Source organism: Hemibagrus wyckioides, linkage group LG01, assembly GCF_019097595.1.
Source record: "Hemibagrus wyckioides isolate EC202008001 linkage group LG01, SWU_Hwy_1.0, whole genome shotgun sequence".
Taxonomy (NCBI): Eukaryota; Metazoa; Chordata; class Actinopteri; order Siluriformes; family Bagridae; genus Hemibagrus; species Hemibagrus wyckioides.
This window is the reverse complement of record NC_080710.1, coordinates 6,123,931-6,144,474: the sequence shown is the minus strand read 5'-3', so window position 1 is coordinate 6,144,474 and position 20,544 is coordinate 6,123,931. Positions and strand designations below refer to the sequence as shown.

The 20,544-nt window shown below is 38.8% G+C and overlaps 1 protein-coding gene across 2 annotated transcripts in view; it reads right to left on the bottom strand.

Annotated features, from left to right (window-relative positions):
* Window positions 1-20,544, bottom strand: part of dnah5 (dynein, axonemal, heavy chain 5) — an 86,172-nt gene that overhangs the window by 43,162 nt on the left and 22,466 nt on the right. For both annotated transcript variants that reach the window (XM_058402298.1, XM_058402308.1), the window contains 25 exons: window positions 20,281-20,452; window positions 19,654-19,799; window positions 19,189-19,363; window positions 18,482-18,727; window positions 17,600-17,796; window positions 16,362-16,455; window positions 16,141-16,283; window positions 15,784-15,985; window positions 12,049-12,284; window positions 11,749-11,967; window positions 11,449-11,511; window positions 10,803-11,041; window positions 9,474-9,714; window positions 9,195-9,394; window positions 8,799-8,952; window positions 8,562-8,725; window positions 8,276-8,432; window positions 7,967-8,179; window positions 6,807-7,031; window positions 5,546-5,718; window positions 3,222-3,400; window positions 2,507-2,694; window positions 1,432-1,626; window positions 1,185-1,319; window positions 131-238 (listed from right to left, as the gene is read on the bottom strand). In XM_058402298.1, the coding sequence (XP_058258281.1) occupies window positions 131-238; window positions 1,185-1,319; window positions 1,432-1,626; window positions 2,507-2,694; window positions 3,222-3,400; window positions 5,546-5,718; window positions 6,807-7,031; window positions 7,967-8,179; window positions 8,276-8,432; window positions 8,562-8,725; window positions 8,799-8,952; window positions 9,195-9,394; window positions 9,474-9,714; window positions 10,803-11,041; window positions 11,449-11,511; window positions 11,749-11,967; window positions 12,049-12,284; window positions 15,784-15,985; window positions 16,141-16,283; window positions 16,362-16,455; window positions 17,600-17,796; window positions 18,482-18,727; window positions 19,189-19,363; window positions 19,654-19,799; window positions 20,281-20,452 (4,464 nt within the window). The remainder of the gene's footprint in view (window positions 1-130; window positions 239-1,184; window positions 1,320-1,431; window positions 1,627-2,506; window positions 2,695-3,221; window positions 3,401-5,545; window positions 5,719-6,806; window positions 7,032-7,966; window positions 8,180-8,275; window positions 8,433-8,561; window positions 8,726-8,798; window positions 8,953-9,194; window positions 9,395-9,473; window positions 9,715-10,802; window positions 11,042-11,448; window positions 11,512-11,748; window positions 11,968-12,048; window positions 12,285-15,783; window positions 15,986-16,140; window positions 16,284-16,361; window positions 16,456-17,599; window positions 17,797-18,481; window positions 18,728-19,188; window positions 19,364-19,653; window positions 19,800-20,280; window positions 20,453-20,544) is intronic.

Sequence of the window (20,544 nt, the reverse complement as noted above, 5' to 3'; positions counted from 1 at the left end):
CACATGTTCCCCTCATGTCTTTGTGTGTTTCAGGTTCTCTGCTCTCATGTTTCTACTCTACTGGCAATCTTCACTGAAAAACAAGTGAATTTCATTGTCTAATAGCTCAATCATTTTTTCTGACTCTCACCTGTTTATCTATGGCTGCTTCCAGCTGAGGGTACCCAGCCTTGTCCAGCTGTATTCCAGGGAAAAGGTCTTCGATCAGGCTCAGAAACAGCGGCTCATCTTCATCAATCTGGTGATGGAACCCGGAAAAAAGACAGAGAGGTAACAATTTTTAAACGCTAGCTTTCTTAATACACAATGCTAATCTTGAAAGCTGGCTACTTTTCTTTGTTAACACTGTAATAAAAAAAAATGCTCAAATGTTCAAAATAAGCGCCAAGTGGTGCAGTAAGGCAAAGTACAACTTTAGAAACTTTATTTCTAGCACCAAAACAACCCCAAAACCCACTCATCTTTGCTCTAGCATTTTGTTTTAGCTAACTACTTTCACCTTCATAACAAACTATAACATCGCTAATCATGAAAGCTAGCTGTGAAAAGTTTGAAGCAGCATCCCAGAAAACAAACAAACTTTTTTTTTCCAAAGTCAAACTTCTATGCTAATAATAAATGTTAACATCAAACAATCAAGGTTCTAAGATTCTAATAATTCTAAGTAACAAGTCCAGCCAAAAACCTGCTGGCCAAAAACAGCAAGCCAGTTTCACTCTGACTTTTAAGTAAGTGCTAAAATTGCTAATCATGGAAGCTAGCTGTGAATTTTTTTTAAATTTTTTTATCTGTTTGCGTCTAGTGAGAAAATGCAAACAGAGAGAATCAGTTCGCATCTGCTATGCTAAAATTAAATGAATTATTTTCTATAAACAAAAAAGTTTTTAGTGAAAGTGCCTTTATGCTACACACAGAATGGTAACACTGCTAATCACAAAATCTAGCTAGTAAATCTCAAAAAATGCTTAAAGTACCTAAAAAATTCTTAACATTTCATTTATGTCAAATATAGTTTTAAAGACATGAAGTCAATTACGAAATCAGTCTATATAAAGTTCCTTGCTGGGGAAAATGTTGCTAAATCATTGCTACTAACTAATTCTAATATGAGCCAGTCATGAATGGTTCCTAAATTTCATGATGTGTTTAGGTTCAACTGTACAAGACAGAGCTGATGTTCTTACAAGTTTGGACAGGTTCATGTCCCGCAGCACCCTCATGACGATGGTAGACTCGGTGTCATTGGGGTTGGCCCGTTTGGCTGCACCCAGGGTGCGCAGGACAGACAGAATGTTTCTCAGACCGAAGTCGTAGTGAACCTGAGAGATCGAGGCACAACTTACATCAAACGCATTCTCACCGAATTGTATATGTACATATGTATATATATATTGTATATTATATATGTAGGAATATTTCACTTTATTAGACCTGTTTGGAGAGCTGCTCCTCACACAGTTTATACAGGGTGAAGAACTTCCTGGCCAGCTCAATGTTGTCGATAAAGCCACAGCTGGCCAGTTTCACCCGGATGATGATCTGCCGATCTGGAACCATCATGGCTACCGAGCGGAAGTTGATCTTCAGGTTCTCTGGGAGTTCCTGACGGCCAGCATACCCAGGATTCTATACACCATATGATAAAATTGTTGAAATTAAATGTACACAATTTGGATATAAATTCTATTCATCATATGCCATCTACAGATTTTACACAAGCCCCAGGTTCCCATGTCAGAGGGGGTTAGAAGTAGAAGAATACCTAATCAGTTTCACATCAATTATGTTTAAAATCTTCTGAATTAGTGTTTTAGTAAAAAATGACAAGGCAAAAAATAAATAGAACTGACAAATTTGACAAAGAGAAATTTGTATTTGTAAATATTACGTACTCATTTTAATTATTTCATTATTTTTTAACCATCTTGTTTCAAAATTCAGAATTTCTTTACAGACTTTTCTAAAGAAAAGCCAAGAACACAATAATCAAATGTTCGTAGCATTTATTTTCATAGGCTTCAACTATTTTTCTCTACCATATACTGGATATCTACAGACAATAGGGCTTCAGATTTGCCCTCGTTCACACTTCCCCATGTTTTTCTATTTGACCACAAAAAATAATATATAAGTGGAAGTAGCTTGGCGTGATCAGCTGTAATGAAAAGCAATCCTGTCCGAATGATCTGAGGACGATAGGCTGTGGCAACAATTTTCAACACTATTGTTTGTCTCAGTTGGAGAACAGGAAAACCCTCGTCTGCTCCGCTTGTGCTCTCCATGGGGAAAGTGACACATCCAAAATAAACGCTTATTTATGAGTAATGAATCAGCATGTGCTTGGAAATTATGAAAGCAGTCAGCATATGTATTATATTAAAGAGGTCATTTGAAGCGTATAATTATTATACATCCCAATATTACGGTTTACTTTATATCATTATATTTGCCTCTCAGATATCCTTATCAAGGTATAACCAGATCTCATCCCACCCCCACATCTCACCATGGTGAGGAAGAGGCCGAACTCGGGATTCATTTCTACCAAGTCTCCATCAGTAAAGATGAAGTTCTTCCGTCGTTCCTTCTTGCATGTTAGTATGATGGAGATCTGTTGTGCTGCAACTGACAACACCGGCAGCTCGATTCGGTTGAATTCGTCAAAGCAACCCCAGGAACCCGACTGAGCGAGACCTTCAGAAAGAAATATATGAGATAATGTACAATGAAATATACAAGAAAACAACAAGATTCTATTTATTTAGGAAAAAAACTAAAAGTTCCACATAGGATACTGTACTTGAATGTCATATATTTGGTATATACTGGAAAATACTTAGCAGTTACCATTACATACTACTGGTCACATTCATAGTATTTATCTATTAATTACAAAGTACTCTGAATTAAAGTGCTACAAGTACTACACAATTCAAGATACATTTTCTTGTATATGTTACATGAATGTTTTAGGTGGTATTCATAGAGTAGCTACATCATAGCCTAGTGACAGTTAACGTATAGACAGCTGCCCTTCTATATAGCTGATAAAAACTGGATTGAGCTTGAAATTAATGATTGATCTTCTTCACTTTACAGTATCCAGTATTCAGTATTTGTGCTCAATTTCTTACACTCACAAACACAATAATCTCAAGTAACTGGATACTTCCATTAAAGAGACATGCATTGCTAACTTAAAAAAAAAAATCTATTCTTGCCTTTATATATCCTTCCAAGACCTCGGAAGTCCATCTGGTCAGAGCAGTTGAAGACCACCACATACTTTCCCAGACAGCGGCCCATGTCTTTGGTTGTCTCTGTCTTTCCGGTTCCAGCTGGTCCGGCTGGAGCACCACCCATACTCATTCCCAATGCCTGGGCTAAAGTAATGTAGCACCTATATCAGGAAAAAACAAACTAGCTAGTTATGCATTATCATCTTTACATATTTCAGTCAATAAGAACTAACTTGTTTCCTTCTTGTGTATGCGCATGTGCCTACCAAAATGTGTAACTAAATATCGTCTATCTAGCCCACAAATTCTTGATACCAGATTGAAAACACTACCAAGTGCTGGTAGATCTCTGACCATCAGAAACATCAGTCACCAGGGTTACATGAACTTGGAAGGGAAGAAAACTACTCAGGTGTGCCCACTCATGGTTAGCCTCACTAAGAGCAACTCACTTGCCATAATCAACGTTTTTGCACTGCCACTTTTGTTTGTTATATTTTTCACTTTCCTGCCGCAGTTATTATTTTTAGATAATGCAATTGGAGGAAATCCATGTGGAATCCTTTTAATATTTAGCTCATATTCAACCAAGGGAAAGAAAAGTTTGGAAAACATTTAGCATGTCCAGTGTGTTAGCTGCAGGATGTTCAGTGATTCTTCCTCTATCATTAGCAATAGTTTTACTAGTGTACTTTAGTTAGCACTATGACGGAGAACATTACAGTAGTAGAGGTGCACATGCAGGTGCTAGAGAGGGTTAGCAACAGTGAGAGCAGTGTAGTATTTGTAGGAGAAACTCTGGATATCTTAGGTGGAGATAACCTTCCAAGTCCGGCATTAAAACTCTAATAGCGAGGCAAACAGGTGAGGATACAGTGGCATAATCGCAAAGCCAAAGTGTACACCAGATGCCAGGGCACTGGACATAACGAGTAATCTTAGGGTCTTTGGCAAGCATAGGTTCTCAAAGGTAGTTTATCATGTAGGGGCTAAAGACGTCTTCATTAGCCAGAGATTACTGAGTAATATTGCAAAGGTGAGTAACTTAGTGAATACGATACACTATGAAGTAACACACTCTGGCCCCATCCCAATAAGCTGAACTGCTGGATGTCCAGGTGGTGCACCAAAAACAATGTTGGCTTTATAGATAATTGGAAAAGTTTTGAGGTCGAGGCTGGCCTGCTGGGGTGGGACAGTGTCCACCCTCTCGGGAAGGTGCTGCTCTCATTTATTGCAGCACAGCAAAGAATAGGCCTAGTTAATCAGTTACAATCTGGAGTCAATGCCAGGGAACAGACAATCAGGCTAAAACAACCATCTGCTACATGTGTTGAGTCTTTTCCCAAGTTTCACAATATTGAGACTGGGTCTGCTCTTCAAACTAAAAAATGTAGAAGTAGTCTCCTTGTGGGACTATTACCCCAGCTCTTACCCCACAGTGTTGTGCCAAATGAAGAGATACATTTGGCACTGTCAGCTAGCTTATGTGCGACTGTGGATTTGGCACTTTCTTGTAAAGTACTGGTTGAGACCAGCATTGTGAATGGCTAAAGGTTTATAAACTTGTCAAAACCCTACTTAAAGTACTTTCCTCAACCACACTCGCCCAAAAGCCCAGTGTTGTACTGAAGTCCCTCAAGACGGGATGGAAAAACTAAAATGGGCCTCTCTAAAAACTGCTACAAATCATTTGAGCAAAAAGAATTGCATTGATTGGCAATAAATTCCCTTGCAAGTGATGCTTGGCAAATTATTCTGGGGTGACCATGTGAGTATGATTGTTAAAAGACACATGGAGCATAAACAGTGAGACAGGGCCGGTGGGTAATGTCATAACCATGGGCTTTACAAGTCCTCTACACAGAATGTCTACTAAATATAGGGATGCTGCTCAAGATGGTCTGTAATACTCCAATCTAGATAAAACGGTGTACTTTCTATAGGTTCCACAAGAATTACATTGGCCTTCACAGTGGCACTAGAATGGGCTAATTTCATTTCCAAGTCAGTCTTAAGATGAATCAGTTCCTCATGTAGGTGATTCACACCCAGGTTAGGATGGTAAAATAGAATTCTAGTTGCATATCTAACTAAGGTTTTTGACCAGTGTGTCCTTCTCATTCAGAGCTAGAGGTATTCCACACTATATGGTAATCACTTGAAGATCTCAGCATCCAGGTGATATTTACTGCACCTTGAGGTTATCCAGTGTTCATATAACTAGCATTCTGACACACAGTAATAAAAAGACTTAGTGTAATTAATTAATTAAATAATAAAAAAAAACTTCCTTCCAGGATTACCTGTCTGTTAGTGGAGTGATGACCAGCCTATCAGTGCAACCCAAAAACTCATTCTGATAAACAAACCCCACATCTGTGATGCTGATCAGCATCTTGTCTGAATCTTCACTGAAGTAGAAGCGACACTGCTTCAGCCATTCGAAGTCCGTGGGGCTTTTGATGTGCAAACGACACTAGAAAGCAAAGAAAAGTTAAAGGATGTTAGAGGAACATTACAGGAACTAGAGGAAGAGGAATCTTAAAAAAAACTTTGCAGAAGCTTTAGAGACAGGTTAGAGGCTCACTTGAGGAACCTTAACGGAACATTGTAGGATGTTTTGAACATTTTCAAAAACAAGACAAACTTTGCTATAGGAATGTTAAATGAACATCATTGAAACATTAGAAAAACTAAAACAATCTTAAAACAGGAAAAGGAACTTTAAATGAATGTGATACATACATTAGTGGAAATCTGAGAAACCTTAATCAGAAAACAAATGCAATGGAATATTAGCAAAATGCTAATAATGAATGAAAGGTAGCAGAAGCAGATTTGATTCAAATGGGTTGTATAAATGATTGGAAAATTGCGCTAAATAATTCCAAAATATTTATAATTATTAGTTATAACACTATATATAATTGCTAAATGAATTGATAACCAAGCTAGCAATGCTGTGTTGGGGTTTTTTCCCAATTTTTTTTTTTAAACCCGACTCCAACACTTCTGTGAGCCTCAGCAATGTAAAATGCAACAGTGGCAAAATTATTCCTCTGTGAAAGTTGAAACTCAGTTATAAGAGAGTGTGAGATGGAGCTGGGTGCAGAGCAGTTATATAAATATATAAAAACTTACATAACTCAATACTGCAAATCTGGCTTCCATTCAAAGCACGGATAAACAGAGTTGTGTTATATTTGGAACAGGCCAAGCAGAGTAATTTGGTTTGCAGTCGTTCAAGCGATTGCCTTCTAGCTTGTGCGGAACTCTATAAACACAGGTTTGTTTGCTGAAGTTTCTGAATTTTTAGGAAGCTGAATGTTCCAGCAATTTCATATTCATTCAGACTCTGAAATGCAATTGGAGACAGTAAAGTACAATGTTTGCATATGAATAAGACCGGATGAAACCTGGCTGAGACTGCTCCATGATCAAGACTCAACTTATAACTATCTACCTGATCAATAGAGATAACGAGTGTGTACAGGCGTCAGGATTTGTGTCTGTATGTCTAGGAATGTTTGCTATACAAGATGATTTTAAATCTATTTTACTCACCAAGTCATCAAAGATGTCCCTCTGATGAACGTGGATGGTGATTAGGGTTTCGTATTTAGTCCGTTCCATTGTGCTCAGGTCCTTGGTGGTCATGTCGATGAGAGTGTTGAGAAGATCCAAGAAGGACTGATTGGTTTTGGCCATAATTTTACGGTCATAACGGGCATTAGTCAAAGCTTCTTCGGAATCTCGTGTCCAGATCATCTGGATTCCCAACAAACCCACCTACAGAAATAAACAATAACGAATTTAAAAACCAAAACAACCAATGGCTTTTACTTTGAAGATTTTGTAGGATGTCATAAACAGAATAAAAAGAAAATAACTGTAATGGAAAATTTTACATGGAGAAGTTGTTTGTGAGGTTCTGACGTTCTGTATGCGTGACTAGAAGTTGTTTGTGACTAGAAATTGTTATGATCAGAGATTGTTTGCACAAAATATTATAAGGACAGAACTGCAATGGAGACTAGATGGCAGGACTAAAGGCTAAGACTCAGGGCTATTTGGATCAGCACAAATAAATTGTGAACCTTTTACTCTTGCCTATGCCTAGTGTGCTCCAGAGCATAACCCAACTAAAATCTCTGCCATGAATTTAGATATATCTGCAGATATTTATTACATTTGGCATTAAATGATAGTTGTTTTTAACATAAAAGCCAGCAGTAGACCTCGAAATTGCTGATTTAATTAACATTTTTTACTTTAGCATTCAAGATTTTTAACTTAAAATATTTAACTTTATATTGTCATTTTAATAAATGTATATATAATGATTAAGAGATATGAATAATAAATAAATCAAAAAACAATTATTATTTTGTTTTATTATATGCTTGAGTAATTATTTTATCTTTTATTCATTTGTTTTTACATATGTAAAGTTTATGGTTACCATTGCTTTTTGGTATTTGGTTAATTTTGGACCAATTATTGGTATTAAAAGTACCTACATATTAACTTCATGGCTAAACTAAAAATATTTGGCCTTTTTTTCATATTTTAAAAAAAGTGTAAATTGTCAACGAGTCATAATAATTCGTGGTAGATGATCCAGATGATATACTTTTACCTTAAAGACAGCAAATGATGGGTATTGTTACTTTGACTGCTCTGTTTAATTTCTACTACTTTTTAGAGACTTAACCCTTGAGTACCTGTGCAGGAAAGGAATCCACAAAGTCAATCAAATGGAAGGCTGGGTCTAGGATAGCCAAGGCCGCTTGACGGATGATGAGGTGCAAAGACCTCTGGGATTCCATCAAGAGGGCATTAAGCCACACCTCCACGTTGCCCTCGGCGGTAATGGGCCGATCCAGCTCCACAGTTTCGCCCTCACGTGACGAGATGGCCAGGATCCGATCATATATCTAAGACAGAGGATTAACATTTTAAGTCATTTTTTCATTAACTAGCCATTTTCATGTTTGTGCTTAGGTAGCGCCTTAAGTACAGCTGTTCTAAACCTTATCGTGGAATCGGACGGATTTGATGTTGTCAAAGACGTTAAGCAGGTGAGCCTGGATGGTGTGAGAGTCAGACGCCTGGCCCAGGATCTCCAAAAGAGCTGGATCAGACACGAAGAAAAAACGAGGGAACAGCAGACGCTTCTTTTCCAGATACCTTCAACCAAAAGATGACAACCTGGTTAGCAAAAATGAACCTTTAACCTAGAACTTGGGGTGCTGTTAGTAAAGTAATCAACAACTCGGTTTCCATAGAAATATGGAGAAGAAAAAAGAAATAAAATACCCAGTGAGAGATTTCTGGCATATCTCAAGCTGCTCAAGTAGATGAGGAAGAAGCTGACCCATTGTCTCATCACCTACACATGACTGCACAACGTTGGGCATCTCGTGCGCCCGTGTCATGATCTTCACCCAGGATTTATCGATGTTGGAAAAACGCTTGGCCTCCTATGGAAGGTATGTAAGAATGGGCATGCACAGTGAAATGCATAAATAATGTAAAGAGATAACTGCAGAGAACCTTGGGGAGCTGTTTGGCTATGTCTCCGCCCACAAACACAGCCTCGAGGTAGATCCAGAGGTTCTGCACTGTCATCCAGTTCTCAATGATATCAGTGGTGTTGGACAAATTCTGCACCCACTTCTGGATTTGAGCTTTAAATGGAGTGTTGTACCTGTAAATGTGTTTGAGGTGAAAATTATTTTCATTGCAAGGTTGCTTATGAAAGAATCATACATGTTTTACCTGCTTAGCACATACATAATATTATATACGTCAGTATAAACTTAGCTGTACACCTGCTCATTTACACCGTTATATAAACAGCTACAAATGTGGCAACAGCACAACTGATTAAAAAATATTTTCATGAATTTTCACCATGGCATAGGGACAATGGACAATTTGGACTCTCACCTGTTACTCATGAGCGACCCCAGGACCATAAGGCTGTCCTCCATGCTACTAATGATTTCAGATGTGCTGTCTCCACGTAGCAGCAGCTCTCCGCGGCTTTTAAACTGTGCAAACGTAAACGTTTTGTTGTCCCACTCTGCGATCACCTGCTTCAGTTTCTGCTCAATGTCTCGCTCTTTCACGGCGCTAATACAGATATCCTAATGCACAAAAAGCAAAAATGACATACAAGCCGAAGAATATTACCAACAGTAGGAGCTTGGAAAATTGAGGTCTTACTTCGATTTCTTCTTTATATTTGAGTAGTGGTGCCTCCATAATGTTGCGTAGCTTAAAGGTGTCGGATTCCACCTCGAAGGTGTGGCCCGTAAGCTCGGTGATGCGCTTCCAGTGGCGCGTCATCATGGCACGGTTGGCCATCAGCTCCAGGAGTGGGCAGCACTCACTGAACTCATCAATACTCTTTTTCAGGTCCAAAAAGGCCTGCCATTCCTTTAGGGCACGAGGCAGCTTACGGCATCTATACACAAATTATTGTTAATAAATGGTATGCTTTTGCAATTTATATTGTAAACAGCTGGAACTGTAGAGGATTATAAATGCAAAACATCATTTTTAGACTTTCATTTTTCAGATTATTCAGTTAAATAAGCTTTATTTTTATATAGATATCCATAAGTTTATATTCAATTGTTGGAAAGTGTATAGTCATCATTTCCAATGAATTATTATAGACGGAAAGACTGACAGTTTCCGAAGATTCGTTTGGTTTCTAATGTTAAGCCTATCACAAGTTTTCTTTTAATGACAGTTTTCTAATCATTTCCCTCATGTAAATATGTCTATATATAATATAAAATATGTGACTTTTGGGAAGATCTGCATTTCCCTAAATTAGCAAAATAAAACGTGATCTATGGTTTATTTATGACACAATTAACATAATTATCATTCTCAGAAAGGTCTTTTTACATAAGCATAGACTCCTGAAAATACAGCTACATATGTCTCAGGTAGCTGTGTCATTATATCTTATCACTCAAATTAACAGAGAAGAAGAATGCCTTGAAACTCTGTAACTTAATAGAGGAAATTAAACTCATAGAGAATCCCTAGAGCCCTCTTTTGTTCTTTTTATATATTTGTTTGTTTCCCTTCCTTTGTTTTACATGAGAATATACTCAATATTGTACCAAAACATTTATATTCTAAAGAACCTTTCTTACTGTTAAGTAAAAAAAGTGTATATAATAAGTTTTGTTTCATATCTTTCAAACTTTCAAATATGTTATATCTATAATTTGCAAACCATTCTGTAGTAATTCTTTTTTCTGGAAAATCCCATGACCTACTGCATAACCTGCATACTTCTTTTTAAAGAATGCCATGCATTTCTGGAAAATAAGCATACCCTTACCCAGTACTTCATTTTCAATAAGTGAAAATGAAACATTTTGATGAATAAATAAATTTTACAAATTTGACTTTTATTTAAATGGAGTGCAGGATTCGGTCACTGTGACTGAAATCCACTTTTGAATTCATCCATTTTAATGCAACCTACTATAATATGTTATATTAAAAATGATCAATTTTCTAGTCATTCACCGCGCCTGAAAGTCCAGCAGCTCAGTGTTGATCCTCTCAATGTAGACATCAGCCCAGAGGATGTCATAATAGCTATTGATGGTTTCGATGACGTTGTTGTAGAGGCCATAGAGTTTCTGCAGCAGCGCCAGTTGCTTTTTAATCTCCAGCAGCTGAGGATGCTGGGTAATGGGCAGGCCAAACAACTCCTCCCCGCCGGTGAAGGTGATGTATTTGCGGTAGAGGTTGTCAAAGCGGTTCTGATCCGAAAATCAAGGTCAGAAGAATAAAAAAGAATATCATCATTTGCAACTTGACAGCACTTAAATTAACGTCTAACCGAAATGTGGAATTTTAAGCCATTAAAAATAATGCTGAGTTCTTTTAATTCACAAAAACTATAAATGCGTATAACTTTATTGAAGATGCATATAACAATATTAAATGTAATGATAAATTGACAAAAAGAAATCTATTGTTCTGAGCTTATATGTGTACTACAGGTCAAAACTAATTGGACACTTGACCATCTTCTCTACTGTATATAAGCTTGCTCATTCAGTAGGTTATTAATATGGAGTTGACTCTGCCCACCTACACTTTTGCAGCTATAAAAGTGAATGTGAATGAGTATAACATTTTTATTCAAGTGATCATGTGACTTTACCTGAAACATAATGAGTCTGTCGCTGGCTTCCCGGGGAGCCAAACCCTCCACCATGGGTCCATCCTAGAAATAACCCAAGAATGACAAATGCCTATTATATTTTACTATATGTACATTATATTACATTTGATTACATATTGATTACATATTACAAATATTATATATACATGACAAATCTTGAAACAGTGTGTATTTAAGTAAAAAAATATATATTTTTTTATAGTATTACAGTTACTATGGTTTCCTTAAAGTTCAAAAGCTTTCATGCTTAACCAGTTTTGATGATCTCCTTCGACTGACCTTGTCATAGTCGCTATAGAAATGCTCACAATCGACTACAAATGTCTGCACGTTGCTGATGAGCTCCTCCCGGAAATTGGGCTGCAAAGCAACAAGCTCGTTCTGCACTTCAGCACTTCGGCTCAGCAGCTTCTCCCAGGCGTACCGCAGCGTGTCCACTTTCTCCGTCTCCTCCTTTGCCACAGAGAGCTCGTATTTGTTCAGCATGGCATAGGACTCCTGAGGAGGCATGAACAGGCCAGTGGAGGAAAGAATAATGTAATAGAATTTAAAATGCGTTTATCCTGTTTCGGTGTTTACCTCAATTGGTCCCACTTGGAAGTCGACAGAGATCTGATGCTCTCTGATCTCCTTGAGTGCTGCCATGGCGATGCGAATGTCATCCAGATCCTTGATTTGCCGGTTCATCTTCTTGCTGGCCTCGTCCACAAATGTCAGGATCTGCTCCATCTCAGTGCGGTACTTCCTGTTGCAGTGCCGTCCAAAGTCCACGATCCAGCACTTGGTCTCGGCCGTGAGGGCCAGCTTAAGATCGGCTATCAGCGAAACAAACCAATGTCAATTGTCAAAGCTACAATATAGAATTTGTGTTAAAACCCAAAATAAATATGAAACACAGAAACATATCAAAAATAACTAAACATTAGAAAAATGAATAAATACATAAGCAAGTAAATATACAGTATAAAATAACAAAGAAGGTAACACAAAAGATAGAAATGAATGTATGTACGTTATATTGCCAAAAATTTTGGGACACCCAACTCAGCAACGAAGTGGTAGGCCGCGAAAAATCACAGAGCAAGGTCAGGGAATGCTGAGGTGCTCAGTGCGCAGAAGTCGCCAACTTTCAGAGTTAATAGCTACAAACTTCCAAACTTCATGTGGCCTTAAAATTAGCTCAAGAACAGTGCGTAGAGTGCTTCATGAAAGGGGTTTTCATGACCGAGAAGCTGCATCCAAGCCTTACATCACCAAATGCAAAGTGTCGGATGCAGTGGTGTAAAGCATGCTGTCACTGGACTCTAGGGCAGTGGAGATGTGCTCTCTGGAGTGACGAATCCCACTTCTCTGCCTGGCAATCTGATGGACAATTCTGGGTTTGGCGGTCACCAGGAGAACGGTACTTGCCTGACTGCAATGTGCCAAGTGTAAAGTTTGCTGGAAGGGGATTATGGTGTGGGGTTGTTTTTCAGGAGTTGGCCATGGCCCCTTAGTTCCAGTGAAAAGAACTCTTAATGCTTCAGCATACCAAGTCATTTTGAACAACTTCCAATTTTGTGGGAACAGTTCCTGTTTTAACATGACTGCGCATCAGTGCACAAAGCAAGGTCCATAAAGACATGGATGAGTGAGTTTGGTGTGGAGGAACTTGACCAGCCTACACAGAGTCCTGACCTAAACTTGATAGAACACCTTTGAGATGAATTAAAGCAGAGACTGTGAGCCAGATCTTCTCGTCCTACATCAGTGCCTGACCTCACAAATGCGCTTCTAGAAGAATGGTCAAAAATTCCCATAAACCCACTCCTAAACCTTGTGGAAAGCCTTTCCATAAGAGTTGAAGCTGTTATAGCTTGTTATAGTTATGGAGACAACTCCATAATAACCTTACAGATTGATTCAAGTTCATGTGCATGTAAAGGCAGACAACCCAATACTTTTAGCAATATAGTGTATGTATACCATATGACATTCAGATCGTTTTGAGCGTAATAACCTGATTTACATCGATATTATCTTTTTCTATGTTTGGTTTTGAGGGCTACTGAAGAAATGTGTACTTATAACCGAAAGCTTATGTAGTGTATTACATATTCATGAATTCCCTTATTGAATGTGTGTGTTCATGAGACGAGAAGCTAAGGGGCAGAGGAAAGAGAAAGAGCTAGAAGCTAGGGGGCAGAGCAAAGATAGGATGAGGAAACAGAAGAGAAAAGGCGGGAAAAATGGAAACAGCAGGCATCAAAGCGAGACATGGGTTGTGCTGTTTTAGCAATCTGTAGTTTGTTATCCTCAATGTTAAGTATGCTCGGAAAAACTTCTTTCTCTTGGCTGTGAGCCACTATCGTATTCACTGAATGTGAATTTGGGGAGTCGCATAACTTCATTTGGTGATGCTTCAAGAACATGGACATGGCTGATGAAGACTGGTTTCTACGGACTCGGTAAGAGCTGTTCTGAATTCAAACATGGATGTACCACCAAGGTTTCTTTCATGAGCTCCAAAGTGAGTGTGCCAATGACCTTTAATGCTAAGAGAACATGCTTAAAGAACATTCTAAATTACAGAGTGCACTCTGGGAAAATTCAGTTCTGGTTGATATACCCACTCTGGTTAAATTGGTGTTTTACAGGCCTTGTTTAAATTGGTAATGCGAAATCCTTTAGGTCCTGTAAGTTGTGAGGTACAGTAGGGCCTGCATGGATCAAACTTGTTTGTCCAGCACATCCCACAGATGCTTGATTGGACTGAGATCTGGGGAATTTGGAGGCCAAGTCAACACCTAAAACTGGTTGTTGTGCTCATCAAACCATTCCTGAACCATTTTTGTTTTGTGGCACGGCACATTATCCTGCTGAAAGAGGTCATAGCCATCAGAGAATACTGTTTCCATGAAATGGTCTGCAACAATGCTTATGTAGGTGGTACGTGTCAAAGTAGCATCCACATGGATGGCAGGACCCAAGATTTCCCAGCAGAACATTGCCCAAAGCATGACACTGTCCCTGCCAGCTTGCTTTCTTCCCATAGTGCACCCTGGTGCCATGTGTTCCCCAGGTAAGTGACAAACACGCACCCGGCCATCCACGTGATGTAAAAGAAAACGTGATTCATCAGACCAGGCCACCTTCTTCCATTGCTCTGTGGTCCAGTTCTAATGCTCACTTGCCCACTGTTGCCACTTTCGGTGGTGCACAGGGGACAACATAGGCACCCTGACTGGTCTGCAGCTATGCAGCCCCATACACAACAAACTGTGATGCACTGTGTATTCTGACACCTTTCTATCAGAACCAGCGTTAACATCTTCAGCAACTTGAGCAACAGTAGCGTGTCTGTTGGATCGGATCACACGGGCCAGCCTTCACTCCCCACATGCATCAGTGAGCCTTGGCCGCCCATGACACTGTCACTGGTTCACCATTGTTTCTTCCTTGTACCACTTTTGATAGATACTGACCACTGCACACCCCACAAGAGCTGCAGTTTTGGAGATGCTCTGATCCCAGTTGTCTAGCCATCACAGTTTGGCCCTTCGTCAAACTCACTCAAATCCTTACGCTTGCCCATTTTTCCTGCTTCTAACACATCAACTTTGAGGACAAAATGTTCACGTGCTGCCTAATATATCCTACCTATCCTATCCTATATGGCTGATTGGTGTATACATATACACACACATTTGAGTGTCGTCTAATTTTTACCTGTGCTACTTTGTCAATACAAAAGTTGAAGTGAGATATGAATTATAGTGTTGTTTCCATTCTGTCTGATTTTTCACAGCGGAGAAGAGTCAGTAATGAATACTTTGTGTAACTTTGTGTAACCCTCGCTTATTTTAATTGATTGAAGTAGAGTTATGCTCTTAGCCTCTCAAATGCTAATGGAATAGAGTGAGAATAATAGTTTACCCTAAACAGATTTCTTTTGTTAGAGAGATGTCCCTTTTTCCCCACATCATACAACACCCAAATAATGACAAGTCAAAGGAAAAAGGGCTACATGAGCATGAGGGCAACAAGGTGGAATAAAGAGTGTTAAACTGACTATTTTTTGTAAATACAGTTACAAAGAAAAACAACAGGGCTGTGCAAATGTTTTATATCCCCTGAATATTTAAAAATGATATTCAAATATTAGATTAGATATCAAGCATATGAAGGTGATATGATAAATAACATTTATAGTGCTAATAGATAATATATTTAGATAAAAAAAGGGGATTTTAAAATATTCAAACAGGACAGGAGTTGAGTGGTTGTAATAGCCAGGCTGGGGGAGAGGCAGTAATGCGATCAGACACGGCTCACCTGTATATAAAGCCAGTGCCCCGACAGTGATAATCTCTGGCTCAGCATTAATTTCCAGCTCCAGGTCTCGGTAGTAGAGGATCTGAGACTCAAATTCTGCCAGCAGAGGATTTCCCTGCACAAACAGCTGGATGGTGCTCTCTCTGTCCTTCCTCCAGATGTGGTGATATCGGCTGAAGCGCTCGAAGGCATTCATCACTTCCTGTGTCAGAGGAGAATCGGCACTCCTGGGAACTTGTTTCAGGGACATTCCTTACACTATGATGGATAACTTATCTGGTTAAACTAAAAGTGTGTTAATTTATGTTTTCTTCCTTATTTTTGTGTGTTTTAATCTTGTCCTTGTGTCATTGTTACCTTCTTGCAGGAGTTGATGGAGGTGCTGAGGACAGTCACCAGCTTAATGATCTCCTTGTTTTCTGAGACGCTCTTATAGTAATTTTTTGTTTGGAAAGGAATAGCCTGGTTGTTGCAAGCCGAGACATCTGAAGCGCTGCCATCTGAAAACAAAGCAAGCTCTAAAGATCCTGCATCAATTTATCACTAACATTCTGTTATCAAGTACAGTGACGGCTGACCAGCCAGGCTGTGGTGCGCCATCTCTCCATCCTCAGAATCACTTTCTTTGCTGTCCTGCTGCAGGGCTGCCATACGCCTTTCACTCATCTTCTTCTGGAGAACCAAACACATATTTTAAATCATTTATAAACCCTTTCAAATATTAATACAAACAAACTAGCCATGTAAATATGGTGAAAAGCATAGGCATGCTACATAATTTAACAACTGAGGAAATGTTTATTATGGTTTGCAATTATTATTTACTTCTGCTTCGAAATGCATTTTTAAATTGCATTATATTTTAAGAACCTTCTCAATCATGTTTTAAGGACTCCCTTCAGCATCAGCATCATTTCATCCATCAAGCCTAAATGGTTCATCTGTGACTGTAGTGATGGGAGTTTTCAGACAGCGTTGCTGCTGTTGCTGTATTGGAGTTTATTGCCACATCAGCTTCATAGGCTCTTCCATGACAGATATGGATTATTCATTCAAACAATAAAATTTAATAAATCAAAAATCATAAAAATAATTACCGTGACCAAAAGAACTATATGGAAAATCTATGAAAGATTGTATTTTTGATTGACATTTTTTTTAGAAAGCTTTGTTCTAATAAAAATCATTTTATCGTTCCTCTTGACATTAAAATGGGTAGTAGGTATAATGACAGTTATGACAGTAGCCATGCTATTGATAGTAGTAGGAATAATAACAATTATGACAGTGATGCTATTAGTAGTAGTAGGGATAATGACAGCTATGACAGTAGTGATGCTATCAATAGTAGTAGGGATAATGATAGTTATTACAGTGATAGTAGTAGGAATAATGACAGATATGACAGTAGTGATGCTACTGATAGTGGCAATTATAGCACTACTGAAGGTAATGACAGCAGTGACGCTAATGACAGCATTGATACTACTTATAGTAGTAGGGATATGACACTAGTTGTGACAGTAGTGATGCTATTGATGGCAGTGATTACAATGACACTATTTACAGTTGTGACAGTAGTGATGCTACTGATAGTGACTCTATTGAAGGCAGTGATGCTATTGATGGTAGTGGTGGCAGTGATGTTAAGGACAGTGGGGACAAAATAATGTTAAATATGATAGAATACTGTATAAACAACTTTGTCATACTGAGCAATTGATCACACTGCTATTCATAGCCCATCTTGTAGAAATTTCTCATAAGTGAAGAACATTTAATTTTTTTTAGTAATTGGCCAAAGAAACAATACTACCTTGGATATTCTCTCTTTGCTCCACTGGCCGACACCCTTGCTGACACTGACCACATACTCTACGGCTTTATTTAATGCCTGTTGGATCTCTTCCAAAGCTGGCATCATGACAATGTTGGGGATGGAGAGACACACTCCTGCTCGGAAGATGGGCTGCTGCCCACCACTCTTCTGTCTGCTAGTAGAATCAGCCTCTGCTGCAAAGGGAAATAAGGAATAGAGGTCAGCACATTGTAGGAGTACAGAGGAACGTGCTGGAATAACAGGAGTGACACAACCTGCGCAACAGTTACATAATTTAAACACTTGGCAGTGTGTACAACAAACTTTAGGAAAGTAAAAACCTGAACATGTGGAATTTTTTTTTTTTTAGTTTGTTGCTTGACGTGATGTTAAAATTAATGTGGCACTGTTTCATGCTTCCAGTCAGCCACCAGTGGAATGCTTACAAGAATGGAAGGCTAAATTACAAAATCTAAAACAGAATTAATCCAATTAAAATTTAAAATCGTTAGATGTTTTATTGATGTCTGTGGACTGTCAGATATGAGTCCAGTACCATGAATTGTTCATTTTAGATGAAATGAAAGATTAATAGGCTGGTATTCACCCAGTGTTTAAAGATGTTTGAAAAGCACTTTGCTTTCCATCTTTAGCATCAGACTGGATCATTAGATGATGATGGGAGTTCTGTTGATCTTAAGGTAACTCTAACTTAAACATCTCAACTTTTTTTTATATACAATTAGATTTGCAAACCAAGATTCCATCACAGTCTGACTAATATGATTAGTATTGGATTTTCGACTGAACTGTTACAATGATACAGTTTCCTTACGTTAACCAAATGGACATATCTGGAAAGAAAGTGATTTTGCTGACCCAGAAAGTGCATGAGCGAGGACGCATGGATACGTTTGCGCAGCGCCTCCAGTGTGTTGCGTGTCAGTCGGAGAAGAGCATCCAAGTTGCGGTGGCTGAAGTGTGATAGAAGTTCCTGGGCTTCTTCCTCCATCACCTCCATCATGTGTCGCTTCCTCTTCTTCCTCATCTGAGGTGAGGACGGTCCTGTGCTTAGGGTGGCTGTGTTACGGGAAAAGGCAGCCATGTCAGATTTACTCTCCTCTTCTGTTGGCGAGAAAGTAAACATAAGGGTTCTAATTAAAATAAAACATTTTTGTTTTGTTTTGCCCATTATATTCTATACACCTTGCACCTTGAATACACTGTCAGTCCTGTTTTGTCTTTCATACTCTGAATCTTCCCCATAGATTCTGTCCAATTTTATTCAACATGATGTGTTTCCAGTGTGTTTGGTACAATCTTTTATGCACATACTGTACACCACCTGGGCCATTTGATCCCCCACACTCTGTATATTATCTGCTCTATTTTGTCCACACACTCTGTATGTCATCTGTGCCATTTGGTCCACAATATTCTGTCCATCATCTGTTCGATTTTGTCCAGCTCTTTTTGTCTGAATGCAGTAGTAACATTTCTCATATTCATTTTCTTAGTTTTTATTTTAAACATCATACAAAGGTTTAACTTTTACTTCCAGGAAGCTCAGTGATCCACACTCTCACCATCGCTGTATGCGGGTCCCTCTTTGCTCTCAGCTCTGTTCTCGTCTGAGACTTTTTTCTCATCCTCTTCATCTTTCTGCTCGATTTCCAGCAGCATATTTATCAGCTCATTGGCTGCCTCCTCTACCAGAGAACTCTTTATGTGGAGCAGCTGGGCTCCTTTAATGCAAAGCTCCTGTACCAGTATAAAAACACAACCATATGCCATAACTTTTTCAGTTATAATCCACTACTAACAAAACAAGCAAAACATGCTGAATCCTAACTGTAATGTTTGTTGTATTTACATTTTCTTTCAATAATTGATACATGCAGCCTTTAAAAGTATGAGTGAAAGGAAGTGATGATTTTTGAGAAATATAAATGAACAAAGAACTAAATAAGCTTGTCATAAATTTGGAAATATCTTGGTAAGGCACTCTTGATTTGAATGCATGTAAATGTGTGTAAATGTCATGGACGCACCTTGGTGGTTTGCGCAAATTCCTCACACGTGACTGGCTCGTCTTCAGGCAGTGCACACAGCGTGGCTCCGCTCATCTCCTGCAGCACAGCATCGATCCTGAACTGCACTAGGTCATTTGCTCGATCCAGGAGCAACTCCAAGTCCTCTGGATACAGTCAGAGGAGACTCATCAGACATGTAGGGGACAATATTAGTATCAGACGCATATGGGCTGGGCATGTACAGGGCAGATGCTTATGGTAAACAGGGGGCACATGTAGATGATTGAATGCCCTATAGTGCATATATTTAAAATGTAGGAGATATATGTAACATATATTTTTCGTATAACACGTTATATGTTATTGTATCTTATCATTAAATCTCTGTAGGAGATGTAAGATACATACATTCCCTGTCAAAAGTATTGAAATGACAATACACTATAGTTTATAGAGAAAACAAAAAACATCCTGTGAGTGGCAGGTCTGCAGGAGGAAATGTGTTTTTGAGAGAATCCAGAGGAGAATGGTTAGACTGGTTTGTTTACAGTCTGCAGTGATCCAAACTACTTACAACTGTGGTCAGCAGAAAAGCATCTTAATTTATCTTTATCTTTATTGATGATTATAATTGTTCTTTATTACCGAGTGCAACGGTAATGTGGTCGAGGTATTTGTCGATATTCAATGAGGCCCAGTTGAGTGAGGTCAGGCCTGGCTGGATAGCCTCGTCCACTTTGGCCACATGTGGTGTGAGCAGCTGCTCGAAAGCAGGCTGGATCTTCGCCCTTACTCTGGAGTTCTCTGACAGTACCATCTAAGAGTGCAAAAAGACACACCAATTAGCTAGATTATAGCAAGTCACGCATTAATATAGAAGATTCTCTGTTTTGGTGAGCTGATGTTACC